Here is a 20,604-nt window from a genome sequence, read left to right on the forward strand (position 1 = left end):
CCTGCCATGTTGCCAGGGCTGGTCTCAAGTTCCTAGGCTCAAGCAATCCTCCTGCCTCAGCCTCCCAAAGTGCTGGGATTACAAGCATGAGCCATCAAGCCATCACGCCCAGCCAGCTCTCATTCTTGTTGGTGAGAATCGCGGTCAAGCTCCTCCAGCCTCTTCCCAGTTTTGGGAGGCTTTCTGGGCAGTGGCCAAGGCTTTGAAAGACGCAGATCTTGAGGCCAAGGAGCCACATCCAACAGGCCTAGCTGGCCCCTTAGCATAGCCCCCTGACCCTCTCCTGCTTTTGCTGGACCCCAGTAAGCAGGACAGCGTAGCTCTGATGCAGGAACAGCCCATGGCTGTGCAAGGCTATGCAGAGGCTGGGTAGCTTGAGCATCCTCCGAGGGGACAGGATGGGCAGGTAGGTGTCCCACATGCCTCTTGAGGCCTGGTGCTGCCAAACAAGCTCAACTCCAACACTGTGCCTAGACCTTGGGGCCAGTCTGGCTGCCTCCTCCCCATCAGCCGTCTCCCCCAGCTTTCCCCACCACAAAGATCACTTAACGCATCTAGAACACTTCTCCAGAGGTCTCTATCCAGAGGCCTCCCTTTTCTCCTCAGTGGCGCCACCCATTTGGCATGGGCCTCTGCACTCACCAGTGGGAACACAGCTGAGCTCCCGCCACATGTTGGGGTCCGAGACTGGGGAAGAGGGGTGGAAGCCTAGTCCCCAGGGAGCTCAGAGCACAGTCCCTGATGACCTGAGTGGAACATTTGTCATCCCCCCGTTAGCCCCTAGGTGGCAGTGCACACCCCACAAGCAGCAGATCTGGGCTCTGGTCTGCCTTAGGGGGAACCCAAGCTTCATCCTGGAATCCCAGGGCGCCTTCCCCACCACACCCTGCTCCTCACAGATGCAGTGGTCTCTCCCAATTTATAAGACTCACTTGGCATTCTAGCCCCAAATCACGCTGTGGTTCCCCACTCCAAGGAGTCTTCCCAGATTGCCCCAGCCCACCCTGAAGCCTCAGAGGCCTGCAATTACCCCTGAGGGAAGGGCCGCGCCTCCTGTTGACTCCCTAGTATCCAGGACGCCAGCCCTCCACACCCCAGCCTGCCCCCACATGTGCACGCAGACGACAGCCTTCTTTCCCCCACCCCCCATATGCTCCGCGCACAGCACAGCCCTCAGGCTGGTACGAAATCATCTTTATTCACAATCACAGCGACCCGAGTGCACAAGGGCAGCAGCAGCCACCCCTGCACTGACAGAGGTAATGGGGTGATGGCTTCCTCTCCCAAACCCTTGGCCTCTGGGATACCTGGCTGGGGGGACCCGCTAGCCAGCCCCCCACCTGCTTCCTCCCACAGAAGAGGTCTCCCATTGTCAGTGACTGGAGAGTAGAGACCCCTAGTGGAACAGTGGCTTCCCCATAAGCCCACTGCAAGGCCAGCACAAAGGCTCAGCCTGAGGTCCTGGTATACCACCCCACGGCAGCCCTCCCTGAAGAACTCCCACGTGTCTCACAGAAAGCCTGCTCCTCTCTCCCCAGACAACCATTTTATAGAAGTGGAAGCTGTGGCTCCAGGCAGCTATGACTTGGCCAGGGCCACACAGCTGGTCAGTGGCCACGACTAAAAGGCATGCCCTGCCTGCCACACAGAGGAGCAGGCTCTGATGGATGCAAAACAAAAACAAAAAAAGCCATCTGAGGGGGCAGAGGGCTGGGAGGCTGGGAGAGGCCAGGGCAGGCAGAGCTGAGAGGACCAAGCTCAGAGCAGATGGGCGCTCCCTCCCCGGAACTCAGAATGAGAATCTGGAAGTGCAAGAGGCAGTCCCTGCCTGCTCATCTCCAGGGATGGAAAGCCTTCCCTACGAACAAGCTCCCTGCCCCGCCATGACAACGTCCCCCTCTCCTGTTGCTGGCCCACGCTGGGAACCCTGGCCCTCCTGGAAGTTTGATGTCGTTACGGAGGGGGGAACCTCCTGGGCCACCTGATGTGCCTGAGCCAACCATGATAACCCAGCTCTGAGCCGGGAGGAAGGGTGCTCTGTGGCTCTGGGTGACCACCAGCCCCAGGGCACCAAGGAGGCTCAGTCTGCCTCTCTGTAAATGGACACTGTTTGCCAGAAAGTCTCCCAATTTGGCCCCTCCTTATGGAGTGGCAATTCTTGGTGGGCAGGCCTGGCTATGAGCTTTGTGGCTGGAGTCGGAGGAAGATACTGAGTGATGACTCCCTCAGCCGCACCCTCTCCCAGGTAGCCCACACACAAAGGCAGCTTTTCTAGGGGTCCAGGGGATGGGAACTCACCTACAAATGAACAAAAACCCAAACCCACAAACCAAATAAATAAAAATAAGGAAAAAGGCTGGTCTTAGCCCAGGGAAACCACATACCCCTACCCAGGGCCCTGGCCCATCCCAGGTAATGCAACAGGCTCTGACAGTCAGCCCAGGCGCTGACAGCACAAATTGTGGAGAACAGGTCAGAGAGGGTAGCTGCAAACCTGTCCTTAGAGACCCTGGCAGAAGGCCAACGCTGTTCCCCAGCCCAGGTTCCAGGATCCTAGCTGAGAAGGGAGGACCCGGCCTGACCGTAACCTTCCTTGCCCCATCGTCTTGTTGGATGCTGTTGCCCAGGGTAGCCCCTGGAGCCCTCTGCAGCCTGTCCATGTGCCCATCGACTAGCGGGAGAGACATGGCTGCAGCCTGCCCAGGATGGGAGGCACCCACCAGCCTCTCACCCCCAGCTGCCACGCCCAGTGGGCAGGGAATGAGGAAAGAGAAGGTAGGCAGAGGTCAGAGGGAGACAGCAGCTCCGGAGGTTGAGCAGGTGGCAGACCACTCAAGTTGGCTGAAGGAGCAAATGAGCCTAAAATCCAGTCCCCGCTGCACTAGCTAGGCCACATGCCCCGGCTCAGGGCCGCAGCAGCCCACAGGAAGGTCCCTGTTTTCTGGTTTTCACAAAGGTGCCACACGGACTACAACGACCTCCTAGAAACCTGCCCCAGATGGGGAAGGATTTGGGCAGGCTGAGATCCCAATTCAGCCCTCAGCATGCAGAGGAGAGCTGGACGCAGAGACGGGACAGACAGGGAGAGTGCGGCCTTGTCCCCTCCCCTCTCCCTCGGTGATTTGCCTCTGCCCCTCCCTGCCTGATACCCCCCCTCTCCCCAAACTTTCAAGGGCCTCAGTTTCCCATGTTTAATGGAGGAGGAAAAGTTTCCAAAATGAGGAAGAGAAGGGGCCCCACTGGCTTGTTCCTCAGCTGGGGCTGGGCGGAAGCCCGAGGAGGTGGGTGTGCGGGATGGCCCACCGCAATGGGCTAGGAGCTGCGGTAGGTCTTGATGATGTCCTTGATGGGGCGGCGGCAGATGGGGCAGCAGGCGTGCAGAGCCTTCTTGAGGCGCAGGCCACAGGTATAGCAGAGGCACATGTGGCCACATGTGTAGATGACCGTGTCCACCGCGTGTTCATAGCAAATGGTGCACTCATCGCTCCACTGGCCCAGACCTGGGGTCACTGGCGACTCAGGCAGGCTCACTGGTGAGTTGGGGGCTGTCCCTGAGGACAAGGGGGCACCAGTCAGGAGGAGACATGGCCCAGCCCGGCGCTGGATTCATGAGAAGAGAGCCCCCGGCCTCCGGTGTCCCCTTCCACTTATCAGGATCTGCCTGTTCACCCTAACAACCCAACTTCCAGGGCACAATAGAAAAGGCTGAGCTCTGAGCAGCCCCACTTCTGACCCACTCTACCCCCAGACAAGGGGACAGAGAGGCTAGCAGGCAGTGAGAGAAGAGATGGATGAAAGAAAGGATCCAAAATCTTTTAAGGCAGGTCCCTCCTGAGCTACCCTTTGGCACTGCCCAGCTAGGGGACAGGAGGGGATGACCCCAGAAATCACCCCCAACAAGGGTTCACTGAGCCCAGCTCCAGCTCCAGCTACTCTCCACTCCCAGCCCAGACACAGAGGCTGCATCCTTGCCACAGTCCCATACGGTCCACCATGGAACAGAGAGGCCGGCCTACTTACCACCAGCAGAGCTACCCAGAGGGCCAGAGCTGCACGTGCTGAGCAAGGGGTCAGAGAGGCGGCTGCCCAGGGCACTGGGCGAGGTTGGTGTGGAGGCGGGGGAGCAGGGGAGTGATGGGATACCCCGCTCTGCCAGGATGGTGGAGCCTGTGAAAGGGGAGGGAGGGAAGGATATGCTAGCCACCTGCCAAGGTCAAACTGGAGAAAGCTCCATCCTTCACAGTGGGTTCCCAGGCCTGACCACACAGCCCGGCCACAGGGCAGAAGGCAGGATTTTGCAGCCTGGCCTCTGTTCTCACCTACATACTGGAGGGCCATATCCTGCTTGCCTCTTGTTATACCAGCTGCTCCAAACTAGGCCCCTGCCTGGCATGTACCTCCACCCCTCCCCATGCATCCTTTCTGCAAAACTTCCTGGGCATGTAAGTTACCATCTCCCTCCCCCACAGCCTCAGCCTCCTGTTCAGAGCCCTGCGCCCTTCACCACTGTCCCCAGACATCACTGGCCTTCTCTGCATGGCAGCTCTGCAAAATGCCTTCGCCATCTCCCACCTTGTTCTGATCCTAGATTCTTTCCTCCCCTCCTTCCGTCACTTTTTTTTTTTTTTTTTTTTTTTTTTTTTGGAGAGGGAGTCTCGCTCTGTCGCCAGGCTGGAGTGCAATGGCACAATCTTGGCTCACTGCAATCTCTGCCTCCCGGCTTCAGGAGATTCTCCTGCCTCAGCCGCCCAAGTAGCTGGGATTACAGGCACACATTACCACACCCAGCTAATTTTTTTGTACTTTAGTAGAGACAGGGTTTCACCATGTTGGCCAGGATAGTCTCGGTCTCCTGACCTCATGATCGACCCACCTCAGCCGCTGAAAGTGCTGGGATTACAGGCGTGAGCCACTGCACCCAGCCTTCCACTCCTTTTCAACAATCCTTGCCTTCCTCTTTCCCTCCTTCCTTCTCTCCTCCCTTCAACAAATCCTTACCAAGGGCCTAGGAGGTACCAGGCCCTGTGCAGACAGAAAGCTGGAGACAGCCCCCTGCCTTCAAAGAGCTGACTGTCCAGGGAGCCTTTGGGAGCTGCCCTCAAACTCCTTCCTCTGGGCCACCTTGACTCCCCCCAGACCACATTACTCTCTCAAGTACACGTGTAGACACACACACACACACACACACACACACACACACACACACACAGAGACACCAGACACACAACCACAAAGCCTGGGATATTATTTGTTCTGTGCCCAGGACTCCAGCTTTGTTTCTACAGTAAAACCATGAAGCTTGCTTAGAACAGGAAATCTTATTCACCTGTGACTCTCTCATAAACCCTAACATAATGCCCTGCACAAACCTAAGTGCCCAATGAGATCTTTTTTTATCGTAGTTATTAATTCTAATTCATTTAGCGTTATTAAGTCTAAGAATATTCAAAAGATGCCCACAGCTATCTCTTCCTGTGTTATTTTTCCAAGTTAATCATCGCCTTCTATCAGGAGTTCACACCCATTTACTTTTCTTGCCTTGCTGCATTGGCCAATGTTTTCAGAACAATGTCTATAAACCATCTCTATTATATTCCTCATTTCATTAGAAATATTTCTAATGTTTCACCAATAAGTATGGAGCTGGCTGTACGTTTTGTGATACACGTGTGAAGGAAATAACCTATTCTTAGTTTACTTAGGCTAGCCACAAAGCCAAGCATTCCTCTGTAAGGTTAATAATGACCCTTCATGGATTGTCACTGGTTTCTTATTCCTTTGAAGTCAGTCAGGATCTTCAAACACCAATTTGCTGCTTAAGATGCCCAATTTGCCAAACAGATCAGGAACATCTGTTGAATGTATATTGAATTCTGGGTGGTTCTTCAGCACCCATCCTGGCCTATCTCCCTCTTGAAAGAGGTAAATCTGGATTGTTTTTAAGCCTCCCGTTTGCTCCAGTCTAGTAAGCCTCTTTGGGCAATAGAAGCCTTACTGGAAAGCTGCTTAGCTATTATTAGATGGTGCTGAGGGAACAGAGTACCTCCTTACTCTTATGTAATTTCCTTTTTCTGAGAAGTAGTATCTCCTGGTCAGTGAAATCAGCTTGACTTTTTTTTTTTTTTTCATCTCAGCCCAATTTTTTTTTATTCATCCTGAATTCTCATCCAATCCTGATTCCTCACCCAATCCCAATTCATCTGCCTGTGTCCTTCCTGGTTTTCTCTTTTTTTTCTTTTTCTGAGACGGAGTCTCACTGTTGCCCAGGCTGGAATGCAGTGGCACCATCTCAGCTCACTGCCTGTCAGGTACAAGCGATCCTCCTGTGTCAGCCACCCAAGTAACTGGGCTTACAGGCGTGCACAACCACACCCAGCTTTTTTTTTTTTTTTTTTTTGCACTTTAGTAGAAATGGGGATTTGCCATGTTGGCCAGGCTGGTCTTGAACTGCTGGCCTCAAGCAATCCATCTGCCTTAGCCTCCCAAAGTGCTGGGATTACAGACATGAGCCACCATGTCCTCAAACTCCTCCTCTGGGCTGCCTTGACTCCCCCTAGTCTTTTTCATTCCTTTATGTTTCACTCCATCTTTATTTGGTCTCTTTCCAGAGTTGGAAGTCCTGTTTTTTAATCTGATTTTGCATGCTCTCACAAACCAACAGCATTACATACATTAATATATGTGCATTTATCCACAGGTGCCTATACCCCCCAGTATGCCAATCTCATACAGTACCTCACGCTCACTCATCTACACACATTATCTCATCTATCAAGCTTCCTGGGCTGAGGTCTAGGCTAGACGCTGTGAGGCCCAGAGGTCTCCAAACTTGGGTAAGCATATTTGCTAAAGAAAAAAAAATTCAGAAGTCCAGAACCTGTCCAAGATCTACAGAATTAAAATCTCTGAAGGTGGGGTCCACGAATCTGCACTTTTTCTTTCTTTCTTTTTTTTTTTTTTTTTTTTTGAGATGGAGTTTAGCTCTTGTTGCCCTGGCTGGAGTGCACTGGCATCACCCTTGGCTCATTTTGCAACCTCCATCACTTGGGTTCAAGCAATTCTCCTGCTTCAGCCTCCCAAGTAACGGATTACAGGCACGCACCACCACGCCCAGCTAATTTTTGTATTTTTAGCAGAGACAGGGTTTTACTATGTTGGCCAGGCCAGTCCCAAACTCCTGACCTTGGGTGATCCACCCACCCTGGCCTCCCAATGTCCTAGGATTACAGGCGTGAGCCAATGGGCAGTGCAAAGCTGAATCTGCCCTTTAACAGGTTCTCCAGGTGAGTCTAATGAAACCCGGCTGAATCCGCACTTTAATAGGTCCTCCAGGTGAGTCTAATGAAACTATCTCAATCTCACAGAGCTGGTTCAAAGACCAGCACTTTGAAAGCTTGAACACCTGCTCACTCTGGGGTACACAAGTACCAAGAGACACTTTGTGAAAAGATTTCTAGTCAAATTAGTTTGGAAAAACTGTACACCAAAACCGCCATCACCCTCTCCTTAATCACACTGCATATTAAAAGCTCTGACAAGTCTTGCAATAAAGAATCTTCCTTCTTTCTTAATTCAGTGCGCAACCCCCAGGCCTTTCAAACCCTGTGTCCTCCAGAAAAGGCAGGCCCAGAACTCTGCAACCCCACGTCCCCTAACCAGACACCACCCTGCACCACCTGACTACTGACATTCCAACCTCTTTTTCTCATTTGGACTCACAAACTTCCTTAAAGGTGGGGACCTTTATTTCCATTTTGGAGAAATGGTAACCAAGACTCAAAAAGTTAACTGCTGGGGGAAACCTTTTTTCCTCTCATTTTTCAGCGGTCACTGGGTTGTGTGCTTCTGGACTGTTTATGTGTCTGTAGGACTATGGGTCGATCGGATTCTGGGCCTCAAACTCAATAATCCGCGCTTCCCCCAACCTCCCCGCCCAAGGTGAGTCTCCCAGGTGACATTTGAGGGTTACTGACTAGATGACCGAGTCCCGCCCAGAACTCCCCTTAGGTGTCCGTGATTCCTTAGCAACACCATCATAAGCCTGGGGGGGAAGGGAGCTCACCCTCTGTCCCCTACCCGGATCGTCCCCCCATCCAAGAAAGGCACACGCCCAGGCGCGGCTGCGGGCACTCACCGAGGATGCGGATCTGCGTGATGGCCCCGTGCAGGCCGAAGAGCATCCAGAGCGGCTGCGAGGCGTCCACGCACAGCTGCATGCCGGCGGCGGAGCCGTTGTGGCTGAGGTGCAGCTCGCCGTCGGCGTTGACCACCAGGCCCAGGATGTCGCCGCTGTGCAGGGGCCCGGGCACGCGGCACACGGCCCAGAACTCCTTGCGGTCCACCAGAGCCTCGGGGCTGAAGGGCAGGTCGGCCGGCCTCAGCGTGCCGGGGTCGCACGTGGTGACGCCAAACGACAGCGCGCCGGGCCGCGCGCCGCTCGAGCGCGTGACCTTGACGAAGATGGTCTCGGCCACGCGCACGGGCCGGCTCGTGAAGACGAGCGCGCGCTCGTCGCGCCCGTGCTCCACGCGCGCCACCGTCTGCTCGTCGAGGATGCGGACGTGCGCGCCGGCGCGCAGGGCATGGAAGCGCAGGTCGCCGTCGAGCTGCGCGGGTAGCGCGCGGCTGTGCTGCGAGTTGAGCGAGTTCTGCGGGATGGGACAGCCGGCGGCAGGCGCGGCCTCGTCGCCGTCGGCGACCGGCACGTTGAGGTCGCACAGGCTCACCGAGAGGCGCGCGTCGTCCGCCTCGCGCCGCAACGACGGCCGCCGCAGGGCGGTGAAGGAGCGCGGCCGCAGGCAGTCCGGGAGCACCAGCTCACTGTCTGCACGGGAGACACGGGGCGGCGTCACGCAGGGATCCCGGGCAGTGGCGCCGGCGCGCCCCACTGCCCCGTCCCTCCGCTCGCACCTGCGCACCGTTACAATCTCGGATGGCTAATGGAGTACACGATGCTCGTGACTTAACATTAGCAGGCACAGTCAAGAAACGGCTCATGCGGGGCATCTAACTATTTAAACAGAGGAATTGGTGGGGGAAGCACCGAAACTTAAACCATGTGGGTACTTCCAACTTGCTCTATGCATGTGTACCCTCCTCCTCTTCTACAGTAAACGTGTATTGCTTTTAATTTAAAATTTTCAAAAATTTAACTCCTGGGCGCCCTCCGTCTTATGCCTAGCACCGAGCACTCCGTTGACAAACAGTAACCGTCTGTCGAGTGCACTGATGAAGGCCTAACACCCCACCTCCGCAAACACACACACCCTCTTTGTGTACATTGTCTCATCTAACCTTAGCAATCACCTTTTAAGGCTACCATTGCCACGTTAGGACACAGGCTGGGAGAAGTACATCTATCCAAGATATCCTTTTGAAAGTGGCTTAACGGAATCAAAGTCGTTCTTTAAAACATACACGTTATAGAAAATACGAAACGGTTATTTTGTAGAAAATCCAGTTCAGCAAAAAGAAAAAATAATCGCCTGTAAGCCCACCACCCAGAGAGAAAAGCATTTTTAATATTTGGATGTATGACCTTTCAGCCTTTTTAAAGGCTGTATTTTTGGGTATTTTTGTTGCTTTTGAGACAGGGTCTCGCTGTGTGGCCCAGGCTGGAGTACAGTGGCGATACCTTAGCTCACTGCAACCTCCGCCTCCCAGGCTCAAGCCATCCTCTCACCTTAGCCTCCCAAAGTGCTATAATTAGCGGTGTGAGCCACCACACCCAGCTAATTTTTGTTTTTTGTTTTTTTTGTTTTTGGTTTTTTTGTTGTTTGTTTTTTTGTTTTTTGTTTTTTTGGTAGAGATGGGATTTCTCCATGTTGCCCAGCTGATCTCCAACGCCTAGGCTCAAGCGATCCTCCTGCCTCAGCCTCCCAAAGTGCTATGATAAGCAGTGTGAGCCACCATACCGAGTTGGTTCCTTTTTTAATGCAAAATTGTGTCATGCTATATACACATCACACATCACTTGTTTTTAACCTTTTATATGTAATACATCACTTTGAAAATGTAATGATGACATTGACTCATCTCCCCAGAAAAAATGCGCATTCTCACTAAATTTTGTGGAGAATGTCTCGGCATTCATGAACTACATGAAGCCATCCATGGGCATGGACTCCAGGCTAAGAACGTGGTAGCTTTTTTCACTACTATATCCTGACCACCTCTCCATGCCAATAACTGTTTCCAACACCATATTCTTCTTCTTTTTTTTTTTTTTTTTTTTTTTTTTTTTGAGACGGAGTTTCACTCTTGTTACCCAGGCTGGAGTGCAATGGCGCGATCTCGGCTCACCGCAACCTCCGCCTCCTGGGTTCAGGCAATTCTCCCGCCTCAGCCTCCTGAGTAGCTGGGATTACAGGCACGCGCCACCATGCCCAGCTAATTTTTTGTATTTTTAGTAGAGACGGGGTTTCACCATGTTGACCAGGTTGGTCTTGATCTCTTGACCTCGTGATCCACCCGCCTCAGCCTCCCAAAGTGCTGGGATTACAGGCTTGAGCCACTGCGCCCGGCTACCATATTCTTCTAATGGCTGTGTTATGTTCTACTTTATGGAGTCCTATAACTTACACTAAAAGTAATCACTGTGGCCGGGCGCGGTGGCTCACGCCTGTAATCCCAGCACTTTGGGAGGCCGAGGCGGGTGGATCACGAGGTCAAGAGATCGAGACCATCCTGGTCAACATGGTGAAACGCCGTCTCTACTAAAAATACAAAAAATTAGCTGGGCATGGTGGCGCGTGCCTATAATCCCAGCTACTCAGGAGGCTGAGGTGGGAGAATTGCCTGAACCCAGGAGGCGGAGGTTGCGGTGAGCCGAGATCGCGCCATTGCACTCCAGCCTGGGTAACAAGAGTGAAACTCCACCTCAAAAAAAAAAAAAAAAGTAATCACTGTGCTTCATGAATTACCCTGCGATTCATCCTTACAGCAGCCTGTGGAAGTGCTCCCGTTTTACAGATAAAGCTCAGAGATGTTACGACAGCCGCCAAGTGGCAGATCCAGGATTGAGAAAAGGTCTGTCCAACTCCCAATGCCACATTCTTCACTTCCAGACCCTCCTTGTTTAGTGAAGCCCTTCTGTGTGAGTCAGTCTCTCCAAATTTGGCTGGTGCCATGGTAAACCACACCATCCCTTCCTTCCAGCCTTCTCTCAACCTCTCCAAGGGAGAATCTGGGGTTCTCAGGTATGATAGCAAAGCTTGGGGGATTGGTCTGGTAGGGACAGCAAACGCCAGAATTCAGCTCCAGCTAAACATAGGCATGGTCACTAAACCTCCGTCTTTTCTTTGGCCCTTTCGCTGCCCCTTCCAGGAACTGTGTAGTCTGGCCCCCAGAAAGCTCTGGGTGTGGGCCCTTCCCCTCAAGACTCCCGAAGCTCTGGAGAAGCCTCCTGGGACCTGGCTGATTGGGGTTTCCCGGAATCATGTTAGCGAGGAGGAGGGAGCCGGCCAGAAAATGTGATTATTCCAGGGAATTGACTCTGTGACAGTGATGGTGCAGAGAGGCTGGGGGGCTGCAGAGGCAGAGTCCAGGAGGGCCTGTGCAGGGGAGAAGTGGGAGAGACAAATGGTGCAGAGCTGGGGAAGGCCTGTGGGCCAATCTGGACCCTGGGGAATGGTCCCTGCTCCCTCACCCCTCCAGAAGTCCAGGACCGGCCCTTGGGAACTCCAGAGGGTGGGAGACGGAGGCGAAGGGGCAGTAACAGTAGGGAGAAGAGGAATCAAGTCACTCAGATACCCAGCCAGAGCCTCCAGGAACACAACTGTCACAGGGCCCACACAATCAGTCCAGAGCTCCTGGCACTGGGCAGACCCTCAGAACAGAGCTCTGAATGGAGCTGGATGCAAGCTATTCTGGTCTCTCTGCCCTTTCAGGAGTCCTCATCTACTTACACATGCACACTACCAGGTGCTCACTAACTCCCAGCCAACCTGTTCCACTGTGGAGTTCATCAGTCTTTAAAAGAGTATTCCCTTCTCTCAAACCAAAATATATCTCCCTGTATCTAACCCACTACCTCCTAGGCTGCCTATCAGCCCAGTACTGAAGACAATTCTCAGGGAATACTCAGACTGCCCACATACCTTCCACCCTCTTAGACAATTAACAGAACCAAACTCAGTACTCCAGATGTGCACCAACTGGCTCAAGGCACAGTGTGGCCATCACCTCCCTTGGTATGTATGCTGTACTTCTAATAATGCTACCTAAAAGTACATTAGGATTTTTTCCATAACCAACACTCATATACTAGTAGGCAGGACAGGAGCACAGTTAAGTGCAATGAATTTGAAGTCGTCAGCCTAGGGTTAAACCCTGGCTCTGCCATTTCCTGTATGACAAGGCTATATGGCTGGAAAAATAGCTGAACTTCTTGGGGCCTCTTTGGCAGTGAAATCAGCATCTACTGATTTACATAAAATCAGTAGCTAATACTCCCCTTAAAAGAGAAGCTGTGAGGATGAAAAGGAGTCAGGTACACAGGGCACCTAACAGGAGACCCGGCATAGTCATTAGGTTAATATGAGCCATTGTTATTGGCATGCGAAAAGCCACATGGTTCCGAAGAAAGTGCATGGGCTTTAGGGTGATCCAGGTCTGCATCAGGCCTGGGTTTAAATGTCTGACCCTGCACTTGGCTAGTTGGGTAAGCAACCTTCGTTCCAGCCTCAAATTGCTCACCTAGAGAACAGCGGTAATAATACCTGCGCTGAGTTGTTGAGAAGATCAGAGGTAAAGTGGGACCACTCCCAGCATCCAGAAGCTACCTGATAGCTTCAGATATTAATATTTGCTTGGGTTGAGCACAGTCTCAACCAAGTCAGGTCCACCTGTCCTCAGACCATGGGCTTTCTGAACCTGAATGTAGGACTTCACATGAGTCATGATGGGCACCCAGGAAATATTCAGTGAACGAAATCACTAAAGACCAAGAAGCAGCAGCTAAAACACAGAGGTGAGAAGATAAGGAAGAGAGGAAGGAGAAACAGCAGAGGATGTACAAAGAGAAGAAGAGGGTAGGAAGAAGATCCCTTTAGCCTTGCTTGGAATCTTGCTAGTTGGGAGGGGAGGGATGGAAGCCGCTGGGAAACAGCTAAAAACAGAACAGTGCCCAGCCCAAGTCTGTCTTCTCTCCCGCTCCACCCCTCGGGGTCAGGAGCAGCTGCAGGCAGCCAGCAGCTCCAAAATAACCATCCCATCAGTGAGGCCAGCTGTGTTGAGGCCCTGAAATAGATGAAACTTGAGACACAGGAGCTGGTCAGAGTATCTTCTGCAGAAGGGACTGCAAAGGTCACAGTTGAGTGAACTGATTCCAAGTCAGCGCACTGTCCGGGACCCCCCAAGCCACGGGAGAACACCATGGGACCAACCTCAGCCCAGGGCTGCACCACTTGATGGGTAGGGCTTAGAAAAACCAGATGGGCAACCTGTCACCCCAAGCAGTAGGGTAGCCCCACATTCGGAAGCAACAAGTTACATCATCGGTGCCAGGACACGCAACCGCCCGCTGTGGAGGACGGAGACGGCACAAGGCCATGAGGAGAAGCCACTCCGCTGACTCCCCTTGCATGGCCCATCATTCGGGAAAGAACCTGTCAGTCTTCAGCTCTCGCCTGTTCCGGTGCCCGGCAGTGGCTCTACAGACACCCTGGGCTAGAGCAGAAATAAGCAGGCCCTGCCACGACAGGGAGGTCCCGGGCATGCGTTTCCTCTCCTCTAGGTGGTGCTGGGGGCCCTACTCACTGACCTACTGTGTGCCCAGCCCTGGGCTGGGCAGGGGGTCTGGGAGAGAGAGGAGCCAGGACCTGGGCCCTGGGAGCCAAGAGCCAGTGAAAGGGGCAAGGCTTAAAGGCAGGTGTTTTTTGTTTTTGTTTTTTTTTTTAAGACAGAGTCTCATTCTGTCACCCGGGCTGGAGTGCAGCTGCACAATCTTGGCTCACTGCATCCTCCGCCTCCCGGGTCCAAGCAAGTCTCATGCCTTAGCCTCCCAAGTAGCTGAGACCAGGTACATATCACCACGCCTGGCTAAATTTTTGTATTTTTTTGTAGAGATAGCGTTTCGGTATGTTGCTCAGACTGCTTTTGCACTCCTCAGCTCAAGTGCTCTGCTGGCCTTGGCCTCCCAAAGTATTGAGATGACAGACATGAGCCACTACACCTGCCCGGAAGAGCCAGGAAAATGTCTGAATACAATTTAGATACCAGACTCTTAGCATCTAGGATTAGACAGGACCTTAGAGGAACTAAGGAACTAGGAAATCCATTTATCCGTGTCAATCTCTCTCGGCCTGGCTAGAGGCTAGAACGCCCCTGGGGTCAGGAAGCTTACCACCTCCCAAGGCTACCTATCCCCCACCTTGGAATAACTATGACTTAGAAAAACTCTTCCTGGTGGGAATCCATGTGTGTCCCAGATACCCTCCCTGGGGCTCTCTCTGAGTCTTCTCTGCTTTACAATAAATATCCCCTTTAGGATCAAGATCCCTAACTAAGGCTGAAATCCCCTTCCTGTTTCAGAGTGGGCTAGGGAAGGTATTCTGGAAGACACAGGAGTTGATCTGGCCTGAAGGACAGGAAAGTTTCAGTTGACAAAAGTGAGAGGTTTCCAGGTGAGAAAACTGTCAGCAAACACCTAGTGAAGAGCAGGAGTGCGAGGGAGAGGGGACAGACTGAGGAGGGCCCCATGGCCAGCTGTCGCCCAGAAAGCCACCAGCCCTGCCATACACTGCCAGCAGTGCAGGATAACCAAGGCAGGACCTGGGTATGGGGACCTCAGGGCAGGCCTCTGTTGAGGCAGAGCTTGCCGTCAGCCTGAGAGTCTTATTTGTTGATGTTCTCACATCCGGAGCACGGGCTAATCTATAACCGTGGGTCAGGCTGCAGCCGCCTGGCCTGCTGGCGGGTATCTGCTGGCCCCTGTTTGGGAGGCGCTGCCAGCCCTTTACTGTCTCCATAAACATCCTCCTGCTGGTCTGTATCTGGCACGGGGCATGGGAGGGAGGGGGGAGGGTGGGTGCCTGGCTTGGACAGGCAAGGGGGTTCTACACCCCTCCCAGCACCCACCTCCACCCTCTGCCTTTAAACCCAACCACGAGAAATTTAGGAGAAACAAACATGCTTTCTGGGGCTCACAGAGGGAAGGGCAGAACATCCTAGAATCACTCACAGTCACAGACTTTAAGATTCAGAGAATCTTCAAGCCACAGGATCCCATAGATTTATGGAATCATCTGGTCTAGTGGGTCTCAAACTTTTTTTAAAAAGCAATGGGATCCTTTTGTCCAATAGAACCCAAAGCTCTGACTGAAGTCTAGGGGGTGGGCACAGCACCCGCCCCTCACCCTCTCTCTGCCCTTCTCTGCAGCCTCCAAGATGCGAACCCCAGTGTTCCGAGGAACCCAGCTGGAGAAGCACAGATCTTGTTCCAATTTTGACTGCATGGTTTTCCAATACAGGGACTTGGGTTCAAGGCTCCCTCTTCCAGTTGGAGAGCTGATTTGAGGGGTTGGCTTTTTTTGATGGGAGAGGACAGTGTTTTTAAATTAGGTATTCCTTTTTAACCTAAAGACAAAAGCCCTTCACATTTGTGTAAACGCATTTCCACATCTGTAAGGTAAGTGGGGCGTGTTTAATTATGCCCAAATAATAGATGAGGAGGCTGAAGCACAGAGAAGCTGAGAACTGCCCAGAGCTAGTGAGTGGCCAGGTCAAGTCCTGATTCAGTCAGTCTCCTGCATCTGAAATGAAGGCTTTGTCCCCAACACTGCAAGGCCCCAGCTCCTCCCTCCACATACAACCTACCTTGAGCCCCACCACTCTCTCCAAGGCCCCCAGTACAATCTCTTAGGCCCAAGAGATGCTAGGGGCAAACATGAGATTGCCATTTCTGTAAGTTAAAAATAATCCAATGCTGGCAATTACATGTGATTCAACTTTATATATATTCACTGTGGTAGAAAACCAGAGTGCACTAGGAACAACCAAACCAGACGAAGCCCTCGGGAGCCTCCGGGGAACTACAAGGCCGGCTGACCCACCTTCCCCACTGAAGCCGGCATCCTGGGCACTGCACTGCCCATCTTCCTTGTACCAGCACTGCTGGGCCCCTATGGCCTATCTGTGCCCAACATGTGCAGCTGATTCTTGATGTCTTGAGCTCTCGTAAGCTCGATTCTGGAAGGCACAGAAAGACCACAGTTCTTGCTCTTGTCGGGTATCCAGACTTAATAGGGAAATCAGATGGACTCACACGTATATAGAAGCTGGAAGGTAATATAGCCCAAGCTCCTGGATTCAAATCCCAGCTCCACCAACTGCCGGCTGTGTGACCTCAGGCAAGTTATCAGACCTCTCTGAGACTCTGTTCCTTGTCTTCAAAATGGGCACCATAATACCTTCCTTTATATACAAAGAGGATACATGCTGTCTCCTTAAAGAGCCGGACAATATGTGACTGAAAGCTGCTTATACCGCTTAGATCTCCATGTGCTTCTGCTGGTTAGGAGGAAGAAGGGTCATTTTGAATGGAGGAGGTCTGGGAAAGCCTCCTGGTAGAGGGGAGGGTTTGGTGTGGGGTGCTGATATAACTGGCAAAATTTGGGGTAAGCATAAAGGAAGTGCCGGAGAGCCCGTGAATCAGAAGGAAAAGCCAGACTTTTTCTTAATGAAAAAGAAATGAAAATCATCAAGGAAAAAGAAATCATGCTTGGCAGCCTCAACTATTTCCCTCAGCCTGAGAGCCGCCTCAGGCTCCTTAAACTAATATTTGCCTCTTCACCCCTGGCAGTGACAACTGAGGGTAAATATTGGTTTATCCTGGGAAGCGGAAGCCCCAGATGGCAGTGTGGTCCTGGGCTGGGGATCACTTATTCTCAGTGCCGCCTAGCTGAGGCACACCGTAGATACGGGACTTGACCCAGGCCCTATAACCCACCCAGCAGCCCGTGACCCTCAGAAGCCCACCCTGAGAGTCTCTCCTCAGTAGGCAGGTGTGGGGCTTTTACCAAGACCTGGGAAGCTGTGCATGGTGAGGGATGGAACAGAATGCCATAAGCCCTCAGGAGCCCCCACCTCATCCCCTCCTAGAACCCTCCAGGGCTCAGCCCCACCATTTAGATGTGTTGATAACCTCCTCCCTCCGACCTCTCAGCCTGAGAGATCTGGGTTCCAGGCCTGGCCTGGCTGATGAGCAGCTGGGAGAGTTTGGGCAGGCCCCTCCCCATCTCTGGGTCTCGTACTTCGCTGTCAACCAGCCAGTCCCTCTTACTGAACATCCTGATAGCACAGAAGCTGCTGGAAGCTTTGGACTCTCAGGGCTGTCTCCCCTGTGATGCATCCATATACTCACACCTGTACACACCCCTCACCTCCACAAGTCACCCACTACCTTTCCATTTCATTCCTTCCCCTCCTGGATCTGCTCCCCTACTGACTGCCAATTCCCCACCTCTGTGCCTGTGGACACCCCTCCGTCTGAGCTAAATTGTTCCTCAACCAATCCATTCTTTTCACCTTGCCTGGTTCCTTAAAACTTGTCTCCCACAGGGAGTCCTCCTGGATTACTTTCCAGCTGCACTCCCCTCCCACATATATACACAGTTTTACTCTTCAGCTCATACCTAATTGCAGAACTGAACTTGGACCACCTTGCATCAGTTATCCGATCCCCAGGGAAAACGCTATTCCAGGAGAGCGGCTGGGTTTTCGATTCTTCTGTCTCCCACCTGTCCCCCACATAGTGCCTAGGCTGTGGTGGGCATTGAGGGATGCTCTGGAGCACCCTGTAAGTGGGCTCTTGGCCTAGCAGCCTCTTGCCGGGACTCACAGCACTCTTCCTGAATTGACGTTTCTGAGAAGATCAAGGAGACCTTGAGACACAGGGATAGCAGCTTCTTTCTCCATGTATTAATCACCCCATAAAAACCTGTGTTTATTTAGTTGCTGGCGAGTCCTTCTCCCTGGAGGTTGGAAGCTGTTATTCTTGGAGATACTAGCCTGGGCTTAGGCCAGGGTGCCCCAAAGAGAGAGGTGATCTGCTGAACTACAGCGTAACGGAGGGGAGGGCCTGCTGGGGCTGTGGCATGGGCACCATTGTGGGCTTGGATTCTGGTCAGGGCAGGGAGGAGATTCCACCATGTGCCTCTACTCTGTCTGGGGACACAACTCATCCACCCATGGCCTTTCATACCTACTCTGTGCCAGCTACCCTGGGAAGCCTCTGGTCTAAGGAACAAACACAGAGCAGTTGCAGTTGGGAGGGCTTTGACCACAGGTTCCAGAGCGGACAGGGACAGGCCTGGCAGAAAATCCCCAAAGATCAGACATTGGTTTGGGGGACAATCACCCCAGGAAAGACTGACCCAGCCTCAGAGCCACCAAGACAACAGCTACCTTCTTCAGAGGAGAGAAACACCAAGACCAGGGAAAGCAAGAAGTGCGAGAGGATCTGGGTGGAGGGAGCCAGAACAGCCCAGAAAGACACAGATGCATCGAAGGGGCAGGCGATGGAGAGAGGGAGGGGCGGGAAGTGGGGTGGAGAGGAAGAGAAGGCAGGGAAGGAGGCTGACCCTGAGGCTGCCTGGGGTAGAGGGGAGTATCTCAGAGGACAGGCGCGAACAAAGGTGGAGAGATCATGCCCACCTCAGGAGATCTCTGGATGAATCTCTGTGTGTGTCTCTCTTTACCGGAAAAAAAAAAATCAGGAAGAATAAAATGAAGGGATATCTTAATCTGCCAATCGAATTTAGGGGCCATAATCAGTGTTGGAAAATACCCAGGGATTATGGTGATTTACGGCTGGGACAGAATCAACTGGGCCTCAGCCTTATCGGGTATGCAGAGAGGAGCCTGTCGGGACCTCCAAATGCAACTGAAAACACTGCATGCAAACCCATTTATAGTCACGGGGGATGGGGCTGGATCAGGTCAGGCCACCTGGGCTCTGGCCCAGGGTGGGCCTTTCAGATTTTTCTCCACGCCCTCCTCAGCCCCTGAGGGCGGGAAGCCCCATGCCACCTGGCATGTTCCACTTCATTCCCATGTGCCAGGACCCTCCTGGAACTTGCAGGCCCAGCCCAAGCCTTCTCTTCCAAGAAGCCCTCCTGGCCTCCATCCTCCCCCACTGACCTTAGCCTCCTCTGACTTCCTGCCTCCTTTTATGTTTAAACCAGCTGGAGGGTAATGGGAAAGGCATTGCTTTTGGCATCAGAACACCGAGTTCAAGTCCCGGCTCTGCCACATCCCTACATGGGCAAGCCAGGCCTTGCATGGGCCTCAGTTATCTCCCTGCCAGATGGAGATAAAAAACACTCCCTGTGGGGCCTGCTTTGGAGGCGTTAAATGAGATAACTGGATAGAAACCATCTCGGCAGATGGAAGGGCTCCCATGACCACAGCGGTTAGCAATTTACTGGCTACTCTTGGGTTGGAGCGCTGGCATCGTCTGGAGTGTTTGCTTCATCCCCCTAACTTCCCCCTGAGCCTGGACTGTCTGTGGGCAGGGCTGGGTCTCCCTCGGCCCCCACCTACCCACCCCCCCTTTCCTTCATCTAACAAGGCATCCATCCACCCACTCATCCCCACCCCACTACTCTCCCCTACCCACCGCCGCATCCTCTGCAGGTCAGGCAGAAGCCTCCACCCTGGAGAGCTGCCCAACTGGGTGAGACATGGATTCCTCCCAGTGTTTCAGGGAAGAGGACCAAGGCTCTGCCAATGCTCAGAGCTGAGAGAAGCGCCAGCACCACTTAGTGGCACACAAGGATGGAGACGAGAATTTCAAGCAGGAGGGCTTCAAGGAGGAGGGGGTTTGGGGGCTGGCCTTGAAGCCAGAGTGGGGACTGTAAGGAAGGGCACTTTTTGCTTAGGGAAAAGCAAGAATGTTGCCCCACTGCCTTCACCTGCCCACCGCTCAACAAGTCTGTGGCTTCCTCAGGAGCAGAGACATTCTTTGTCTTCCACCATGTGGTTGAGTCCTGGGCTGTCAGAGCCTTCACAACCATTATACAGATGGGAAGATTGAGGCTCAGGCAGAAGTGGTCAGGTTAGAGCTTAAACTCAAGGTCTGGGACTCCCGTGCCTTGAAGTGTGGGGCCCTGAGGACACGAGAGCAACACCGAGGCATTCGCTCTAGCCTGAGTTAAGAACTGCCCTCCCTAGCATGGGTGGGAATGAATGACAGCCACTGACTCCCTACTGTGCATCAGCTGCTCCTCAAGTCAGCTTTTGAGCCTCCAAAGAACCCTGAGAAAGCATTTAGACCCACTTTACAGAAGAAGAAACTGAGGTCCCACCCCTACCTAGTACAGCACAAGGCTAGGCTCTACCAGTCTCTGTAGCCCGGGGTCAAGAGCGCAGCCCTTTCTGCCCCCAGCTGCAGGTACACCCATTTCACAGAGAAAACGCAAAGCACCTGGGCTCCCTTCCGAAGTTGCTGAGGCCCAGAACAGCCCAGTTCCAGGCTCTTAACTTGTCATTGTGAAAGTAGAAACACTTTTATTGAGTCAAAAAACAGAAAGTTCCCAAACTACCAGCTAATAAAAACAGCTTCCTGATGTTCGGAACACAACAAACAGAAAGGCTTCTGACTCA

The 20,604-nt window shown here is 52.9% G+C and overlaps 1 protein-coding gene across 1 annotated transcript in view; it reads right to left on the reverse strand.

The window, feature by feature from the left end:
- Positions 1 to 1,179: 1,179 nt before the first annotated feature.
- LOC141579947 (E3 ubiquitin-protein ligase NEURL1-like) overlaps positions 1,180 to 20,604 on the reverse strand; it is a 37,355-nt gene continuing 17,930 nt past the window's right edge. Inside the window, exons 4-6 of the mRNA XM_074392502.1 lie at positions 8,135 to 8,824; positions 4,021 to 4,167; positions 1,180 to 3,551 (exon numbers count right to left, since the gene is read on the reverse strand). Coding sequence (XP_074248603.1) covers positions 3,313 to 3,551; positions 4,021 to 4,167; positions 8,135 to 8,824 — 1,076 coding nt within the window. The 3' untranslated portion in view covers positions 1,180 to 3,312. The remainder of the gene's footprint in view (positions 3,552 to 4,020; positions 4,168 to 8,134; positions 8,825 to 20,604) is intronic.

This window comes from Saimiri boliviensis, assembly GCF_048565385.1.
Source record: "Saimiri boliviensis isolate mSaiBol1 chromosome 12 unlocalized genomic scaffold, mSaiBol1.pri SUPER_12_unloc_1, whole genome shotgun sequence".
In the NCBI taxonomy this organism is placed as follows: Eukaryota; Metazoa; Chordata; class Mammalia; order Primates; family Cebidae; genus Saimiri; species Saimiri boliviensis.